At 41.1% G+C, this 18,933-nt stretch overlaps 2 protein-coding genes across 2 annotated transcripts; both read right to left on the reverse strand.

The window, feature by feature from the left end:
• Nucleotides 1-366: 366 nt before the first annotated feature.
• Nucleotides 367-2,913, reverse strand: gpr78a (G protein-coupled receptor 78a). Its single transcript, XM_015003259.2, has 3 exons — nucleotides 1,848-2,913; nucleotides 1,622-1,735; nucleotides 367-610 (listed from the first exon to the last, which is right to left on the reverse strand). The coding sequence occupies exons 1-3, from the start codon at nucleotides 2,630-2,632 to the stop codon at nucleotides 367-369; spliced, it is 1,143 nt and encodes a 380-aa protein (XP_014858745.2). The 5' UTR covers nucleotides 2,633-2,913.
• Nucleotides 2,914-12,801: 9,888 nt separating this feature from the next.
• Nucleotides 12,802-18,906, reverse strand: htra3a (HtrA serine peptidase 3a). Its single transcript, XM_088014989.1, has 10 exons — nucleotides 18,415-18,906; nucleotides 17,021-17,126; nucleotides 16,570-16,792; nucleotides 16,010-16,204; nucleotides 15,480-15,512; nucleotides 14,541-14,655; nucleotides 14,402-14,452; nucleotides 14,258-14,306; nucleotides 14,077-14,172; nucleotides 12,802-13,805 (listed from the first exon to the last, which is right to left on the reverse strand). Exons 1-10 carry the CDS (start codon nucleotides 18,884-18,886, stop codon nucleotides 13,637-13,639), a joined length of 1,509 nt encoding a protein of 502 aa, XP_087871115.1. The 5' UTR covers nucleotides 18,887-18,906; the 3' UTR covers nucleotides 12,802-13,636.
• Nucleotides 18,907-18,933: the final 27 nt, after the last annotated feature.

The following is an 18,933-nucleotide window of genomic DNA, read 5'->3' on the forward strand; positions in this document are numbered from 1 at the left end:
CTTCTTGCTGTGATTTAATAGTTTTGGACATTTATTTTTATTTTGTGCACAACAATAACACTTCATTAACACAAGAGGTAATATCAGCTGTAACATTTTTCCAACAGCCTCTTACAAAACTCACTGTTACATCACTCCAGAGACACACATCAAGACGGCGATAAACAGGATGCTTTAGTTTTCAGCGCACCAACATAGCAGCCATGCAGACAGCGGTAGGGTCTGGTACACTCCGAGATTTACTTGGTCTTTGTACCAGAGCGGTGTGTTCAAGTGACCTCCCTGGGCTAGGTCTTGACCTCCAAACAATAACTTCTGCCCTTGACAAGGCACAGACTACTAACAACTAACTCAGACCAGGCGATTTCAAGTTATCCTCTCAGGAAAGTTTTCATTCGTGGCGTCCCACATACTGCCAGTGCTGTGCGCAGACAGGAAGTAGTGATCCTTTCTCACTATACGGTAGATGACGTTCACCAGGACCTTCCTGTACTGGTGTCGCAGAAGACAGTAAACGAATGGATCGCTGGATGCTTTGGCGTAGACCAGGCATTTGGTAGCGATGCCCCAATGTCGGGGCACGTCCACCGAGGGCAACAATTCTACAAGCCTGCAGGAAGAGGAAAGCAGGAGAAAGACACTTAAGACACTTGTATATTATATTATTTATAGTCAAAACAAACTGACAGAGACCCTCTCAGGGCTCATATTCCTGCCAGGAAAGTGGAGGATTCAGGGAGCTTTTCTAAAATATTAAAGATTATCATTTATATATATATATATATATATATATATATATATATATATATATATATATATATATATATATATATATATATATATATAATTTTTGGATAATTTCAGACAGTAAATGACCAGGGGTTAGTGATAGATTTTTATGATGCATGTTTTATCTATAACTAGTAGAACAGAGTAAAACCTTTACTGTCCCTCTGAGTGGAAAAATATATTTCTATATAACTAAATACAATTTATTTTGTTTGTTAAATAATCTCCACCACTCTTTGGAAATTTTAAGTCATTTTACAAAAGAAAGCAGTTTTTCTATGAGGGAAAATTGTGTTCATTCACAATATCATAAAGTCTTCAGAGAGGCATTGCAGATTTAAAAGTTGCTTGAACAAGACCGAGAACTGTATGGTTGCTGCCAGTGAAACAAACCAATTAAGTATTTCCTTAGTCCAGGATATGCTCAGGAGCAATGCCACTTGTTCTACTTTACATATTTTTATTTTTATCCTATGTATCAGTAGATTTAATGCAGCTGTTTAAATATGTTTTTTTTTTATGTCCTGTGATTTTCACAATCTATTTCTTGTCTTGCATAGCCTTTTGTGACTGTCTGTGAAAGTAACTAATTAAGTCATTCAAATTTAAACAAATGTAAAGTAGTTATAATATTTACAAAGCAAAGCCCATTCTTAACATCACTGATCACAAAAACCGGTCTGACCTGACACGAAAAATTACATTTTCAGGATAAAGAGGCGTTAGTGTCGAGATGTTGACCTCGGATGCTTTTCGACACGTCTGTTGTGCCACATTAACAAAATAGAAACACATGTTGAAGACACACGTCAGCTCCAGAGTAGCCTGTTACCTCGTTATGACATACGGTGAAAAGCAGATGATGAAGGAACCGATGAAGATGCAGATCTTCTTAGCGGCTCGCCGCCTTCTCTTCCTTTGTTGGGCCAGACACCTCTCCTTTACACTGACAGACAGACAGAGGACAAAACATGACTGACATAAATAAGCGCAAAAGTTACAAAATAGCAAATGAATATTTCGTGTGTCCTCTCCCTCTACCCTCCACCATTCTCCACCTGGGGTGAATATCCACCAGCAGAAGCAGAGTTTGCACGGTGATGACATCTATCCTCTTGCAGTGCGACCTGGCCACTCTCAGAACCTTCAGGTAGGCGCAGCAGAGGACGAAGAGGCAGAGCGCGAAGCTGCTGCAGTGGAACAGCGCCGTGAAGGTGACATAGGCGCTCCGACGCGACGCCCCCTCAGCGTCCAGGTGCAGCGTGCATGAGGCGTACGTGTGGCTGTACGCCCCCCAGCCCATCATCAGCTGGATCAGGGAGAAAGTGAGGGAGTGGAGCCAGGAGTAGGACACGATCACAAGCGCGTCCCGGTAGCGCATCTTGCTGGAATACCTGAGAGGAAACACCACCGCCACCCACCTGTCCACGCTGAGCGCGGCCATGCTCAGCATGGCGTTGCAGGTGATGAAAGTCTCGGTGAAACTCACGGCGCGACACAGCGGGTCCCTCAGGGGCTTCGCGCTGCTGGCCACGCCGAGAAAAGTGGCCGGCATGTTGATGAGAGCGAGGATGACGTTGGAGATGGAGAGATTTAGGGTGAAGATCCCCGGCACGTGGGATCGCAACTCTGCGCTCTGGGTGAAGCATAGCAGCACCGAAAAGTTCGTCAAGAGCGCGACAACTGCGGAAACCACGACGGAGCCCTTCAGGAGGAACTGCGGGATGCTCATTTCCTGCAGTTCCGTGTTAGCTGCCTCGGTGGAGGGGGGGACGCTGTGGAGGGTCCTCCACGCGCTCAGCTCCTGCCCACCTCCAGCTGTCACAAACCAGCCCTGCCACATGCCGAACGCCCTCACGCGCGCGGACCGCTGTCCAGTGCTGAAATGTCCAAACAAGGATTTCCTGTCGGTTAAAAATGCATCACAGACAAAGTGGGCAAGCGCTGCTTTTTCACACAACTGCTGACAAAAGTCTCCTTAATCCGAACATTAACAACTTCTGTTTAACCCGGAGTGAAAAGCTACATGCAGATGAGATTACAAACTGAGCTTTCTGTACTTATTCCCGCTCATGCGCACTGGTCGGCCGGCGCCTCCTTCCTCTCTAGAAATACCGTGCGCGAGACACGTGTAGCCGGTGTTTGGCTCATGTGAATTTGAAGAATATTCACACAGAAGCTAAAGTTAAGAAGATAGATGCGGATGTCACGGGGCAGGCATCCCCCGTGACATAACACACACGCGATTATTCACAAAATAAATGTATGTATGTATGTATGTATGTATGTATGTATGTATGTTACAAACATTCCTATTACAAACAATACCCTTCTACATAACACTTTGCCTATCAGCCTATCAGTGGTCACAATGTTCTGCCTGATTGGTTTTCATGCTTGCTCAGCATGAAAACAAAGCTACATTCACTATCTCACACTTCGACTCAAAACAGTATGAAAATAAGCACTGAGGAACTCCTTTACTGTTTTTTTTTAATAAGTGATTTGAACAGTTCATCTGTAGTTTTTTTTTTATTTTTTATTTACATCTACACCTGGGCTGGTGTCCAGGGTTCACACTGGACAGGTCACAGTCCCATCACAGGACCCTGAAAAATAACATTGAATAAAGTTTATTAAGAGAAATGGCAGATTAACAAGGGGGAAAATTATGTCTAGTTATCTTTAAATCAAATCATGTTTATTAAGCACTTAGTGTTGGTAACACACCAGTTTTTGCTGTTGAAAATGTAGCTAGCTGGTCAGTAAAAAAAAAAATCCTTCCACTATGAAGACAATGTGGAGGTTCAACCTCAGAGCTAGTTGTTGATCTGGTGGAGTCACAGCTTCTTCTGAGACAGGAAAGTCTTTATGTTTCCTAACACCTGATCTCTCTGGCTTCAGGTGTTAGAACTGAATCTTCATTTGCTTAGACTGCAAAAATATGTTGAAGATAAAAACATTGATGAACAAGTTATAACAACTTCACAATATCAAAGTCATACGGAGCTTAATTAAAACCAGGTTAAGTTTATGAAGAAAAGTATATTAAGTCGCAACAAACAGAGCCTCCATGCAGTTATAACATGAATGATATAGTAATAATCATAAAATTTCACAATAAAATTGATTAAATAATTATTTCTGAAACCAACGTAAGTTTGTTTATATCTTTATTGCACCGTTTATAATTAAACGAAGATAATTAGCAATTTGAACCAAACTTACCACCAGCTAGCAACCTTCGTACCTTCAGTTCGGTTCCTTTCGTGACTCACATTTCATTTCCATCCGGTTCTTGTCCAGTTGTGTTGTCGTCTAACTCCGACTAGGACGTTACATGCTTGAATTTACCAAAACTACTAACTATTATCAAGTCTCTCTCTATTTTTAAGGCAATACTCTGTGAGTAAAAATGGCACATTTGAACAGCGTCTGTTATCTTCTCTGGCTCATGGATTCTTCTTCTTTTCTTTTTATGGCGCTTTTCAAAAAAAAAAAAAAAAAAAAAAAACCTGAAAGTGTGCAATACCGCCACCATCTGGTCTGGAGTGTGAACTGAAGCTAATGCCGTTCACAATCAGATCTTACATCATATCTGAAAATGGATTCGGTAAAAACAGCTTCCGTGTTTTAGTTAAAAAACTGAAAACAACAGATCGTATTCGGAGAGATGTAAAACTGAAAGGTACCTGCTACATTTAGTTTTAAGGACAAATATTGTTTTTGTTGTAGAACCTCTGTCACTAAACTGTCAATGTTAGATATGTTGAGGCATGAATACATTATTTGTTAAACAACATTAAAACAAGTTCCACTGTTAGGATTTTTTTTTTATTCTTTGCCATTTTAACAAAAATAATAAAAGATTATGAAGGCACCTAAAAAGGCATACTTTATTAGTCTAAAGTATACACTGAGATGTAATTTAAAACATACTGAAATTAATAATTTAAAGTAAGCGTTAAGTGAATTTTATAAAATTCTATTTTGAGCATATATTTTAAACTATACACAAAATATCTTTAAAATATATTTTAAACATATTTAAAATATATTTTAAATGTACACTAGAGCAAAGGTATATTTGCACTTGGGCAAATATATATTTTGTTCACTTAAAGGATACTTTTATTTAATACATTTCTTTAAAGTTATAACGCCAAAATTGGTACAAGCATATTTTTTAGTATACTTCATATATATTTATAGATAGTGCACTTAATAGTATACTTAAAATATATTTACACAAATGTAAGTATATTTGAAGTATAATAAAGTACTTTTCACTAAGGGCCCATCAGAAGAAATGTTGTTTTGAGGTTAGGACCATACTGTGGATTGAGTTTAGGTTCAGTCTAGAATAAGGATTAGCATTAGACAATAGAAATAAATTAAAAATGAATGGGAGTCAATGCAAACTCCTTGTAAAGACAGACAGACATACAATATATGTGTGTGTATATATGTGTGTATGAGGGGGAATGCAGTGATAACTTGCTGTGCTGCATTTAATCTTCCCAGCCCCCCTCATGTTTTCAGTTCTTTCTGTCTCCGGTCATTTAATCTTCACCAGTTTCCAGAAGATTGCATTCAGCGTGTGTCTCTATAATTTAATACCTCTATTTCCCTTTTGTCATTCTGCTCTGCCCAATAGGGCTGCTGCCACTGAGCATGTTTATGAAGGAAACCCAACCTGTTGTTTCAGAGACACAAAAGGGAGTGAAATGGGAGGGGAAGGAGGAGGGACGACTCCCCCTTTTTTCATGGTGAATCCCGCTGAGTGATCACGTGTTGCTGGTCTGGGTTCTGCAAAGCAAGTGACCGATGGCACGGATGATGGAGAACTCCTGGTTCTAGACAGAAAGTCCACAGCGCTCCCCTCTGAGCCACCATACCTCAGGCTGTATGAATACTGAATGCTATGAGTGAGTGCTATTACATAACTCAGTCCCCACAGTTGGCAGCAGCTAAATCATGTTTTTTTTTTTCTGAAATAGCTCAGAGGAGGAGATGTGGTGTTGATATTCCACTTATATATATGTTTTTCCCACCATTAAAATCACACCTTTTTTGGGCTCACTACTGTCCTAGGAGCCCATAGAGGAGCTTGGTGTTGATGTTGTTTACTTGCTCTAGATTTTGCTTTGACTCACAGACCGGTAGAAAACATGTGGTTCCCTTCTTCTCAATTACTGAAGATTACAGTTCCAGTGTTCTCTGGCTGAGCTTTTTTTTTGTTTGTTTGTTTTTTTGTTTAATTTCAAATGTGTCTTCCAGATGTTCCTATTAGTCCTGTCACATACATTAGATAGTATCTGTCTAGCTCTTTGATCATTTGGCTAAAAAAAAAAAAAAGCTAAACTGACATTATCCTCTTATATTACTTAAATACAATTAATTAGGCTGGTTTATGAGCCACCATACCTCAGGCTGTATGAATACTGTCAGCTCCTAAACGCCCTCCTGTGTCGTCACCACCGACTTCAGAGACTCACAGCGGCAAAATCTGTCAGGGTGATCAAGTGTTGCTCATATAACGCATAAAACGAGGAACCTTTACTAATTAATAAAATCAGAATTAGAATTTATTCATCCAACACTGCAGATGATTCAATGGTGCACTTCACAAAATTAATAATGGGGAAAGGGCATTATGTGGAAATGCTGAAGAGCACAAATGCATTTTAGAAATGAACTTAGCATTAGCTAAAGACAGGCTGAAGAACAACAAAGTCAATGTTTTGGAGTGACCGTCACAAAGTCCCGATTTCAGTCCCTGCGGAAAATCTGTGCTCAGGTCTCAAATGTAAAACTAGCAAATAAACCATAACTCTGCTACACAAGGAGGAATTTCAGCAAACGTTACAGATAAACTGTAAGAAGCTTGTGGAAAAAGATTTACCGAAGTCATTTGTTTAAAGGCAAGTCTAAGAAATATAATGTATACCTCTACATTAGCAGAAAATGACTAAATATCTCTCAAGATGTTCGCCCTTCTTCATTGAAGCAGCTGGCAAAAAGAAATTATTACTGTTTTGTCACAACTGATCGGTTTGGTCTGATTTGATGTCGGAAAAAGACAGAAAGATATGGTTGTATTTTTATGCAGCAAACGCTACCAACTGGTTTCAGATGCATCTGTGCAAGACCTAATCATTCCTCGAAGGTGTGTACGTGTCCTCAGTCCGCAGAAATCTGGACCTCTAGTTTGATCGCAGCGGCCGTTATCCTCATTAAAAGACTGAGTCAGCTTTATAGCTGCAACACAAGCCAATTAGCCTGTTCCTTCAAGCACTAAGGCTGAGAAACACACATAACAAGTTCAACACACCCACATGAAATTCATCAGCACATGCACTGGCTGCCATACTGCCAATGTGAGCACACACTCCACCCACGCAGCGGTCACAAGATGTGAAAAATGTAGCTGTATTATTCAAGATCCACAGACGCAACGGTTGTGTAAGAAGAAAGAAGGACATGAGGGGAAATGTGGCAGGCTGGGACAGAAAAAGACAAAAGGGAGGCAGTGAGCTGGCTGCTTGCCAGAAGAAACAAACGTTTTCTGTCACACAGACTGTGGCTGTATTTGGACATTTGTTAGATTGACAAAAGATTGTTTTACTGTCTCTCAGCATGTAGAGGACTCCCAATTCAAATCCAAAAGTAATTCTCCTAAATTAAGAGTTTTTTCCAAATGACCTCAGCTTTTTGTGTTGTTGTCTGACTCACTGTCTCTTTCTTTTTTTTTTCCTTTATTTATTTTCAAATAAACCTGCTTAGAATCTCCTTTGTCTCCAGCCTCCAGATCCGCAAACATTAAAAAGAGCATCTCAGCGTGGCCACCTCCACTCTAGCCCTCCAATTCTAGCCAAATGTAGCAGGATTTTTCTCTTTTTAGATTTTCTCTATCAAACATGCAGGTTGTGATTATGTAATTGTACGGGTCAAAAATATCATTTTGACTCTCTCTGCAACAAGTGATGTCCATTTCTCCAGACTCTACAAGCTTTGAACATGCAGATGCTGAAATCACGGCACGTTCTTGGTAAAATAACTTCAGCCAGGTTGTAAAGAGAGCCTCTGTGAACATCCGTTTTCAAGTCTTACCACAGATTCTTGTTGGGGTTAAGGCCTTGACACATGAATATACTTTGATTTAAATCCCTCCATTGTAACTCTGGGTCTATGTTCTCATCAGATCTTAAGACTTTCACTTTTCAAAACTTATGCTTCGCTCCATGTTCCAATGTGGCTACAGTCTGCCTTGGGTGATGTACAACGTTAGCTTTTCAAGGATCAACGTCGAGGTCAAAAGAAGCTCGACTTTGGTCTCGTCTCACCAGAGCGCCTCGTTCTGCATCAATGGTCTCAAACTTGGTCTTCAAGCGCGGGTGTTCTCCAGCTTTTATGTTCCTTATGTTGTGCAATTGGATTTTACTCATCTGTGAGAACATTTTCATACTGCTTATGTTTCCCTTGGAAAATTTGATTCACGTCCGTTCTGATTCCCATCTGACTTTCTTTCCTGTTCCACTTTTTTCTGCTAAAGTTTGACTTAGGAAATGAAGCATAAGCTTTGAACGTTAAACCACTTGGTTAGTTTGAGTGAAACTCCCAGTCAGAGTAAACATTTCAAAATATTGAACCTCCAGGGCAGAAACATGTAGCAACGTCCATAACGTCCAGACAGAGAGGCTGCTTAAAATCCCCAAATGCCAAATTATTTATCTAAACGCTGACTAATCGGGAACAATAAAAGCAACAATTGAATTTTACAACAGCAGTAACAGCTAACAGATGTTTTTTTGTTTTTTTTTCTTCGTATGGTATTCTATTCCACAAGACATGATGAGTGTAAACCAAATACTCAAGCTTTGGTGAAGCCAGAGTTGTTTAACAAATCCTGACATTTGCAATGAGGCTGACGTGAGCACATCAAACCAATAAAACCGGAAGCTGAGGAAACACAGAAACAAAATGAGTGATAGAAAAGTTATGTTTAAAATAGGGACCACGCTCTGACGATTCAATACAAAAAAATAGCAGACAGGATTGCTGCAATCCTATTTTAGTTGGATGCCTGCACAAGTCATTAGAAACAGTTACGGCTCAACCGGAAGCCGGGATGCTGACAGGTAAACCAGCCATGTGTTCAGTCCTAGAATCCATTGTTCTGATTAATACAGAGTCCTCACGGTAGCTTCATCTGAAAACGGCTCATTGTTCTGCGCAGTCCCACAGTAACACTTTCAGTCCGAGCCTGCAGCTCTGCTTTTCAGTCCAACATTTTTCTGATCCAGAACAGGAGGCCGCGCTTTACGTCTCCTGGCTCCCGTTCTCTGGCCGGGTAACAAACCTTAATTCCCTCCGCGCCTTCAAATCCAAGACAAAAACCAAACTGCTTAAGAGGGCTTATAGTTAATTACCTACAGTCTTTTTACACAGCCATCTATCGTACTGACTGCCTGTACTTGACTTTTAGCATACTGCGTATCTCTTTTCCCAGTTTTGTATCTTTTTTTGTCCAGTAAAAGGACAGAATGCCAGTTTTTGTAGTCATACTGATCAGTCAAAGAGCTTCAGGCACATTCACCCACTGGCACTCACAAACGGCCACATTTATGTTGATGCGCGCAGAGTTGGTAGGCTTTTGGGGTGAAGTGCCTTGCCTATGAGTACATTGACATTGATATTACTTTAGATTCATAATATATTTAGAATATTTTTGTCAAATATGTCATCTCTGTAGTCATGTCTGAAGAACAGGCCTCCATGTGGAGAGTAGATTCAGGGGAAAGTAGTTAAGAGTAAAGCTGTATTTAGATGCAGCCATGTTAAAAAAAAAAAAAAAAAAAAAACTACAAATGCTGAAAATGTTACTTTTACGAGCTCTTAAAAGTAATATCTGTGTTTTAAACTGCATGGATAACAATGAGTTGAACTGAATGAAATTAATGAAAAAACGAACTAACTTGAAGACACAGAGAGTGGCATGCAGAGGGAAGTCTTGCAGCAGAGTCTTATTTCTCTGAAAGACGGAGAAGTTCCAGACCGAATCTCAGTAAAAACAATTTGTGCTTTCAGTGGAATTCATGGAATTTCAGACCTCGTTAAATCTCAAAGAAGAAAAAAAAAGAAAAAGAAAAAACTACGTAGCCCGGGGAAAGCACATATTATTGCAAGATTCCCTGAAGTAGCTGTCACCGGCAGCAGTCTGGTGTTGCAAGTCCAGCTTTGCCCCTTAATGTGAGATAGGATCAAATTTGAAAATGAAGACAGAGAAGGTAGAGATTTGAGCAAAAACACTGATTATGAGGCCAAATGGCTGCGCCAAGCTTTGTCCAGTAGTCAAGGCTGAGAGAGATGTGATGATGGTATTGTGCAGCAGGATAGTTGTGGGCTGAGGTGGTGTGCAGATAGCGATCTTAAAAACTTTGTCAGGTTTGCGTTTATTCTCCTCCTTTCGCCATGTGCTGCACGCAGTAGCTCTGATCAGCAAAACAGTGAGTCATTTGGGGAGAGTATTATTCCAGACAGATGGAAGTAGTTAGGGCCTGTGCTACTGTAACGCCTTCACTGAATCAATTTTTTTTGTTTGTTTTTTTAGACAGTCCAAGCTGTCTGAAGCACTGCAGCAGTAGCATATGTCCGATGAGTAGTCTGCGCCTTTAACGGTGGAGCAGCCTGAGTGACTTACTGCCAGTTCACTGCCTGATTAACTCGAAATATTTTCCTCAGTCAGCAAACTTCCTTTACTCTTTTTAAACAACTGTGGCATTTCACCAGTTAAATAAGTGAGCCACCAAACATATGAATCCATTTTGGATTATCGGTGGAGATGCCCTTTGGTGCATTGCAAAAGCTGCTCTGATCCTTGAACATCAATTCAGTTTCCTGGGTCACTAGTCAGCTTGTACAGCTAGCGTCACCTTGCTAGGTCAAGGGTCATGAAGGATGATGGAGTTGCACAAACTTTGTTCAGCTCCGCTTACTTTATCAAAGAGAAATCAGGAAATGTGCTACTTGGAATCTGGATGGTAGTTTTTAAAATGATTGGAATCGTAAACATTCTCCAAGATGTTAGTTTCACTTAGACGATTTAGTTTAGAAAACTATTTGGCACCGTGTAAGTAAGAAATATGCACAGGAGGAGCCGTCTTCAGATGTCGGCTGACCACATCTTGAAATTTGGACGCTGCCTTCAAGACTTAAGTGCTGTCCGGCATAACCTCTGGAGTTGTTTTTATGTTTTCTCTTTCATGCTCTTTAAGGTCATTTAAAGGTATAATCTGACTAAACATCCACAGGATTGTGTGCATGGATTAATTTAGAAAATCATAATAAAGATTAATTTGACAACATATTATTGGTCACTTTTTGGGCTTCATTGTATTAAGAAAACTTGCAGTGGCGATAATATTGGTAAACTGTGCAATGATGTCAGTTGTGATGCGTGTCTAAATGATCATTCTTTCCTCTCTGAGGCTCTGTGAAGCATTCTTCCTTTTTAAATTTTTTAAATCTTCACGAAAATAAACAAAACAACCATTACATGTCCAGCCAGAAGTCACATATTCATGACATGGCATCCAGCCGGGTGTAATTTAATCTGAGTATTAATGCAGCTGTTGTGCGAAGGCTTCAGAGGTTTGTTGGAGTGAGCTAGCAACATTAATACCGCTTCTCGTTAGAATAAACTTGTCAAAATTAAAAGATGACTTTAAACCTAAATCTGTTAGGGGTATAAATATTTTTCCCTCACCATTGAAGTTTCTTTTGTATTAATTACAGCATTTAGAGCCTCTCATGAACTCTATTTTACTTCGACTCCTGAAACTGTCCAGTCCAATCTGATCAATTGTATGCTTCTATTGAATCTGAACATTTTGTGTCCAGTCTAAACGGAAAAATTGCCACGTCAGGAGCTCATCTTTAGTCCCAACGCGCCATCTAGTGGCCAATTTGAAAACAAGCAGCTAGAAAAACATATTTGTTTCGCACGTGGCCTGTAGATGGCGCTACGTTAAATGTTTGTCTTTTGGGAAAGTCTGGCTTCATGCACGGTATAAACAGAACATATACCTATATTTTTTTTTTATCATGGACACTGGTACTTCGCTGCAGTTAAGTGAGTGTGATATATATATAATGTGAGCTCAGGGAAACGGCTTGAATGGGCAGTTTTGTCTTTATTTGGATAAAGAGCTGCGTCCACTCCCTAACCCAAGGATGTAGGATTGCTCCCCCCCACCCACAAATATGGTGTCCGAGGACTGCATCTACGGAGTAGTAACAAATTACCTTATCTTTTTCTGTCTCCTTTTGCTGGCGTAGCTACAGCCACCACTAATGTAACCCAGTTTTGTTCAAATGGGCCAGAGGGATTATCTTCCCTTCAATGAACTGCACAGGAGCCAGTACACTTCAAGTAAGATCAAAATATCATTGGACTTAATGCGGAGAGAAACTGTTACCATGTACGAACGTGTCTTCTTTGGTTGTATTTTAAACCAGGTTTAACTGGGTATATCAAGATGAATAAGTTTGATTTATTTTATATTCTAAACCAAGCAGCCCTGATACAATTTCAGCTTCTGTGGGTTTAAGGACTTAAGATGTTCTGCCAGATCATTTCCTCCACATGAGAGAATAAAAAATGACTCTGCCAGGACTTTTCCTTTTATGTGTATAAGTACTGTTTTTATAATATGGTGGCTAGGATTTGTTTAAATTAACAGAGTGCCTTTCCAAACCAGGGAGGAAAGAGGCGGGCTGAGAAGACATAAACAGTAGAACCGAGTTTGCAGCTGGTGTCCGGCACACCAGACAGATAAACACACACCACTGCCCTGACACAGATTAAAAAGCTTTTAATCTAAAGCATCCTCACTGTAAACTGTAGCACATTTCACTCAGCAGCAGCAGCACCGCGAGTATTGAACCATACTGTATTTGTCAAAATGAAAACGGCCTTGCGAAAATATTCACACCTCCTGAATTTTCACATATTGTATAACTTCAGTGCATTTTATTTTAGTGATAGATTGACATAATGCTGGTTTTTCAATTGCGAAGTGGAAAGAAAATTAAACACAGCCTTCAGTTTTTCATTTTTCTGCTAATGCTAATACCCCTAAGTACAATCCAGTCCAACCAGTTGCCTCCACTGACTGAGCAGATTACAGTTTTGTATAATTTTCGGGATAAAGCTGCAAATATGATCAAATCAAAATGGCGTTATCAAGCAATGGGGGGTGGGGAGGCGAGAGCTCTAATCAAATAAATTTGGCCTTTATAGCAAGAAAAAAAAAACATTGCTGTAAGAAAGCCATAAAAGTCCTGATTGCAGTTTGTTACAGTCAGATGAGACTGAAACTTTTTGGTTAGCAAGAAAAAAATACTACGCACAGGAGAAAAGTAAAGTCACACTGAGTGCGACATTTCCATGCTGAAGCAAGGTGGTGGCAATATTATGCTTTGGGACGGCTATTCTTGAGCAGGGACAGGAAACCTGCTGAGAAAGTATCTTAAACAAAGGCGATGCTGGTATAAAATTGGGTTAAGACGCAAAAGACGCGAGACTGAACAGCAATAAATTAAAATCTGTTGCTGTAACATGAAAAAATACGAGAAAGCCCAAGGTGCATGAATACTTTTACGCGACACTGCACATAAATCAAAACAAACATTTCGAAAGTAAGAATCAAACAAAATATACATCAATGCATCTGGAAAAGTTGCTTGCTTGCAGTATTTCCTGAAAATACCGCACATCGATTGATATCTTCACTCTTCTCACCGGACCGCTCTAGCCGAAAAATAAAGTCCCGTCCCGATCTTTTCAATGCCCAAGCAGCTGAGGGCGGACGTTAAACAGCAAGTCGTTGTTCCCTCTGCGAATCTCAAGCAGGAGAGGAAGATCGCTCTGCAGAGCTCGGTGGACGTCTTCGGTGGTGTGCACCGGGTGTCCGTCTAGCTTCACTATAACGTCACCAGCCCGAATGCCTCCACTGTTCAAAACAAAAGGACACGACTCTTGAAGTTTCAAGTTTATAGATGTAATGTGACAACATGTGAAAAGGCTCAAAGGGTGAAATTACCCTAGATTTACTATGTGGAACATAGTAATCCTTAACCTAATAGTTTTGCAGTTCTTCCTTTCAAAATATCCTGAGATAGTTTAACCTCAAAGGTCTAAATATTTCATAGCAAGTTAATATAAAGCGCTTTAAGGAACTGTGTATATTGTGTATCTGTCAGAGGGTGTGTGTGTGTTCATACCTCTCAGCAGGACTTTTAGGAATGACCTGCTGCACTAAAACGCCACTGCTGACTTCGGGGAAGTCCGGATCTTGAAGTTTCAGCTCTGTCGTTAAACTGAGGCGCACACAAAGCCCATCAAGACGAAACAAAACAAGTCTATTCTTACCCATCCTACAGTGCGTCTTTGTCCTTAACTCACACTTTGGTGATTGTTATCATCCTGATGCCTAAAAAGTACTTCTTCGTTTCTGAAACAAACAGAAAAGTGCTACATTTATTATTATTATTATTTAAAAAAAAAAAGATTTTATATCATCGTATTTCCATCATTGGGAGTTTTCACCTGTGTCAGATTGAGGCTCCTCCATGCGTCTTCTCTGCAGTCGGGTCTTCTCTGTCACATAAACAACAGCTGGAGTGAGATGAACTACACAACTTTTGTCTTAAAAACAAATCCATCCTTATCAACCTAAGACTCTCACCTTTGGTATATTTGGTCTGCGACTCTGTGAGGAAGCGACTGATCCTGTCTGAGGGAATGGCGAAGGAGATTCCTGCGGTCACTTTCAGAGTATTAATGCCTATGACCTCGCCGTCCTGCAAGACAATGCATCTAAAGTACTGTGCAACATGTTGCTCTTTAAGATACACGTTGTCTTGAAATCCAGTGATGTGATCCTGGTCAAAAGTTTCAGTCTCAACAATACTAGATTTAGTTTGCTAATCCATTTAACTTTGACCCATAAATTAGTCAGGCATAAGAAATGTTCAAAACTCAGGAGAGGAGGGAGTTTTGCGTAAAAAAAAAAAAAAAAAACTAGCCCGGCCATTGCTGTCCCACCAATTCTTAACTCCCTACAGTGCTTCATCTGGGCTTTCTCCTATTCACTTGGATTCCTTCAGAAGAATTTCGTCTGGACGAATCAGCGAATAGAAGTTGTGAATGACGACACTGATTTTCTGCAGTGTTTTAGAATTGAAGTCTGCCGGTAGTTTTAGGAATGGCAACGGAGGAAGTGATCGAACTGTTCAGTACATGTTGGCCACGCCTCCAAATATTGAATTAACATTAACGGCCATCTTGTTTGGATCAGTACTTCTCTCTTTGAAGTGGAGGATGGTTGTTTATGTCGCAGACAGTTTCTGGTAAGCTTCTTGGCGTCGGGCTGGCGTATTACATACGTCATGGGTAAACGTTAGCGATTGTGTAACATTTCAAACTTTAACAGAATCCACGCCTTCGACAAGCAACCATTTCTCAACAGCGCAGGGTCCCGATAGCAGTCGGGTCATATTTAAAATATATTTAGAAGAAATCACACTGTGATATTTTGTTATGGCAAAAAAAAAAAAAAATCACCACTTTCATAAGATTTTTTACTAAAACCCCATAAAATAGAGATCACAAAAATATAACTTACCAAGTTCACAAGAGGTCCTCCAGAGTTGCCATACTGGTTGCATGTAGATGCAAAACAGAACAAAAAAAAATACAAACATAAAAAGCGTGGCCTTAATCGTTACTTCTTTGTCATACAATTAAGCGCAAAATGGTTGCTGTCCCTGGCAGAGTTATGTTTAAGGAAATCTGAAAATTTGGCCAACATATTTCTTCCATCTAGAGGTATATTAACATTTTGGGGCAGCCCAGACAGAATCATACTTCACTTGATAGAGAATCTGTGGAAGGAGACAAAGATTAGGGTTATGAAAGGGAGGCCATCCAACCTCTAAGACTCAGAGCTCACCGTCAAAATGCCTGAAGGACCATGCAAAATTACACTCTATTCAAACATAAATAAAAATATAAAAATGTTTACTTTGCATGAGAAATGCTTGTCTCTTCCTATCAAATGTCTTTGTCGAGAGAAATGTATTTGCACTGTAAATCTGTCAGAGGTATGAAATAATTAGCACGTGAATAAGTCTGTAAGTCTGTTAATGTTCTCACATTGATAATGGCGTCAGTCTGGATGTAGTCCATGTCTGAGTCCTTGATGCCCAGCTCTTTGCCATCTCTCTGAGCCGTGCTGACGATGCCCGTCGTCACCGTGTTCTGCAGGGCGAAGGGGCTGCCGATGGCAACCACAAACTCCCCTGGTCTCAGATCAGCCGAACTGCCCAAAGACAGCACATGAAGCTTCTTCTGCTCCCACGGGAACGTTCACATACAAACACAAACACAACAGAGTGAGAAACAGAAGTCGGGTAAAAAGCACATGCGGAGCTGAAAAAGTAAGAAAAATGAATAAATCGTACCGGAGAGGAGTAACGAAAGAGGAACACTTTCAAGCTAACAAAGCAGCCCAAGAATTTGGGACGCGGGTGTGAGAATACGCACATCGGCGTTGTATCTGTGAGTCACAGAGTTGGTGTTTATCAAAGTATTTCCGCTAGCTTTCTGAATGTCTGGCAGGAAGACTCTATAGATTGTCACACAGGGATGTTCCACGTTGGCTCATTTAATAACCAGAAAGAAAAGACCAGAAGAATCCACGGAGTCCCTCTTACCTGCGGATTGATCTTGATGGTCGCTATGTCCGCCTTCCTGTCTACATCCCTGACCGCGGCCTCGTATGCGTCTCCGTCGTGGAGCTGGACCCGCAGCTGCGGCCTCCCGGTCACAGTGCCAGTGGTGGTTACCACATGAGCGTTGGTCACAATCACACCTGAGTGAGTCACAATGAAACCGGACCCGCTGGACAGACGCACGTGGCGACCAAACAGAGGGTGTCTGGAGAGAAACGGGGGAACAAAATTGAACTGGTTTTCTCAATTCGTCTTCTGAGTGGACGCTGATGCAGCTTGCGAAGCGGGGCTACGCTTGAAGAACTAAAGTAAGTCCAAACTAAATTACAGCAGAAGAATGGGGCAAGTCGGTTGGGTCGGACTCATCTGTAGGGAGCATTTGGTTTGACATCCAGCTCTGTACTTCACACACACACACTCACACATTTCACACCTGACAAACAGTTCGATGTGGACGACGGCAGGAGCTATTTTCTCCACGACATCGGCGATGAAGTTGAACTTGTATCGGGGGCTGCTGGGACGGGTGAGAGAACGACCTGCGCCGACATGAGCAAACCGGCTGCATTAATACAGAGAAAGGACAGCAAACACAAGTCACATCATCCCCATCCATACACCTCCTTGTGAAGATACTCACAAGCCTTTTTTTTATATTTTGACATGTCACAGCCACCCTGTTTGCCTTTTCTGTTCTTCTGTAAATATCTGTCTAGCTGTACGGTTAGAAAGCCGGGCAGAGAGGTGTTGGAGTTGAGAACATGATCCTTCCTCACTAGGACTGATGGACGAAATGGTTTGAATTTCTCTCTGCTATGCACCCATGAAGCCCCTTTTCAATATTTACAAGTTATTACTGAATAAAATCCAAAAAGTGAGGCATTGAGGTTTCTGGTTGTAGTGTACGACACATTCTGGAGGAATTCAGTGAATGTGAATACCGCCACACTGCACATCACCATTCAGGCTACAGGTTGGTAAATATTTGGTTGGGCAGGAAACATTTGCACATGAGCAAAATTGTAAAAAAAAAAAAAAAAGCCTTATGGTATGTTTAATGTAAATATATCAAACCTCTACAATGAGAAACTTTTGTGGTTTTGAATATATTTTCTTATCTGAAACTGTGAAGAAACATAAGCAGACATTTCAGGCAATAAACCCCCCCATAAAATTAGTGTTGATGGTTGCACTTCATTAGACACAGGTTTTATGGCAAATCTAGTGAAATTTCTGAAAACAATTTAAACCAGTTAACACTTTTCCAGTGCTCATGAATGGCAATTCAAATTCTACCATGACATTTAATGTAAAGAGAAAAAAAAAGATCCAGATACGCAGCTGCCTTCCATCCTCAGGTAGAGCAGCAATGCTGCACACTTTGAGGCCTAAAGAGTGAAACTGTGAAATTCTTCTAGAAACTAGATCCATAAGGAAGAGGAGTCCTCATTTTGTTGTTACTGAGGATACTAGAGGCAGACATTACTTAACCACATTCAGCACCTACGACAACAGAATGACTCCTCAGTGAAAAAGTCAGGTGTTAAGCTGACCCTCCAGCTGTCCGGACTTCTCCCCCCACTGCAAACATCTGAATTACACCAGAAGAGGAGTAAAACAGGCAGAAACTGTAAAATCCTTTCTGCACAAGTACGGTGATTTCCATGTTTTCCTGGAGCCATCAGAACGTGTCCATGAAAATAAAATAAAATAATAATACATATAAACCTTCTTTTCCGGTACTTTTTTTTTACATAGCTTTTAAATTTATTTCTATTAATGTTTGTTCCAAGTCGCTGTTTTTTATATTTATCTCTGCGGTCCTACCTAGGTCCGGAGTCGAACACGGTCCTTTGTGCGCTTGGCTCACTGCTGCTCTCCCTTTCTGCACGGCTCTCCGACTGACAGCTTTCAGCTTGCAAACGTTTCCGTACGTCTTCCCGTCGGTGCCGCACACTTCGTGGTCCTGCTTACACCGGCAGACCCCCCTGGAGGAGCCCCTCCGCTTCCCCGCGTCGGAAGCAGAGAGCGTCTTGCACTCCAGGCCGTCCCCGCACGGCAGGTCGTTCTTGCGGCCGCAAGGGTCACCTTCCCGCGGCGAGCACACCAGGCAGCAGCCGCACTTGTCCGGGACGTACCCGCCGGGACAGCTGGGACTCGGACAGGAGCTCACGTCGCACCGGGAGCCGCATTTTTCCGGGCGCGCGGCTTCGGACAGGCCGTATGTAAAGAAGAGAAACACGGCTAAAGCTGGGAAGAAACGCATTTTAACAGGCACACGAAGTTCGGACGGAAACATTTTCGTCCTCAAAGTCAGAATAATTTATTGTATGAAAAAAATCAGCA

This window comes from Poecilia mexicana, unplaced genomic scaffold (genome assembly GCF_051168715.1).
Source record: "Poecilia mexicana isolate PSO_F unplaced genomic scaffold, ASM5116871v1 scaffold_1, whole genome shotgun sequence".
NCBI classification, from domain to species: domain Eukaryota; kingdom Metazoa; phylum Chordata; class Actinopteri; order Cyprinodontiformes; family Poeciliidae; genus Poecilia; species Poecilia mexicana.

Bases quoted from the DNA above. Each gene is read 5' to 3' on its own strand.
- htra3a (XM_088014989.1), bottom strand. From the start codon at position 18,886: ATGTTTCCGTCCGAACTTCGTGTGCCTGTTAAAATGCGTTTCTTCCCA. The intron at 16,793-17,020 runs GTGTGAAATGTG...GTTTCTCTCCAG, and splicing joins CACATCGAACTGTTTGTCAG to ACACCCTCTGTTTGGTCGCC. The intron at 14,656-15,479 runs GTAAGTTATATT...ATTGTCTTGCAG, and splicing joins GAGGACCTCTTGTGAACTTG to GACGGCGAGGTCATAGGCAT.
- gpr78a (XM_015003259.2), bottom strand. From the start codon at position 2,632: ATGTGGCAGGGCTGGTTTGTGACAGCTGGAGGTGGGCAGGAGCTGAGC. The intron at 1,736-1,847 runs GTGGAGAATGGT...TCTGTCTGTCAG, and splicing joins CTGGTGGATATTCACCCCAG to TGTAAAGGAGAGGTGTCTGG. The intron at 611-1,621 runs GTAACAGGCTAC...CTCTTCCTGCAG, and splicing joins TCACCGTATGTCATAACGAG to GCTTGTAGAATTGTTGCCCT.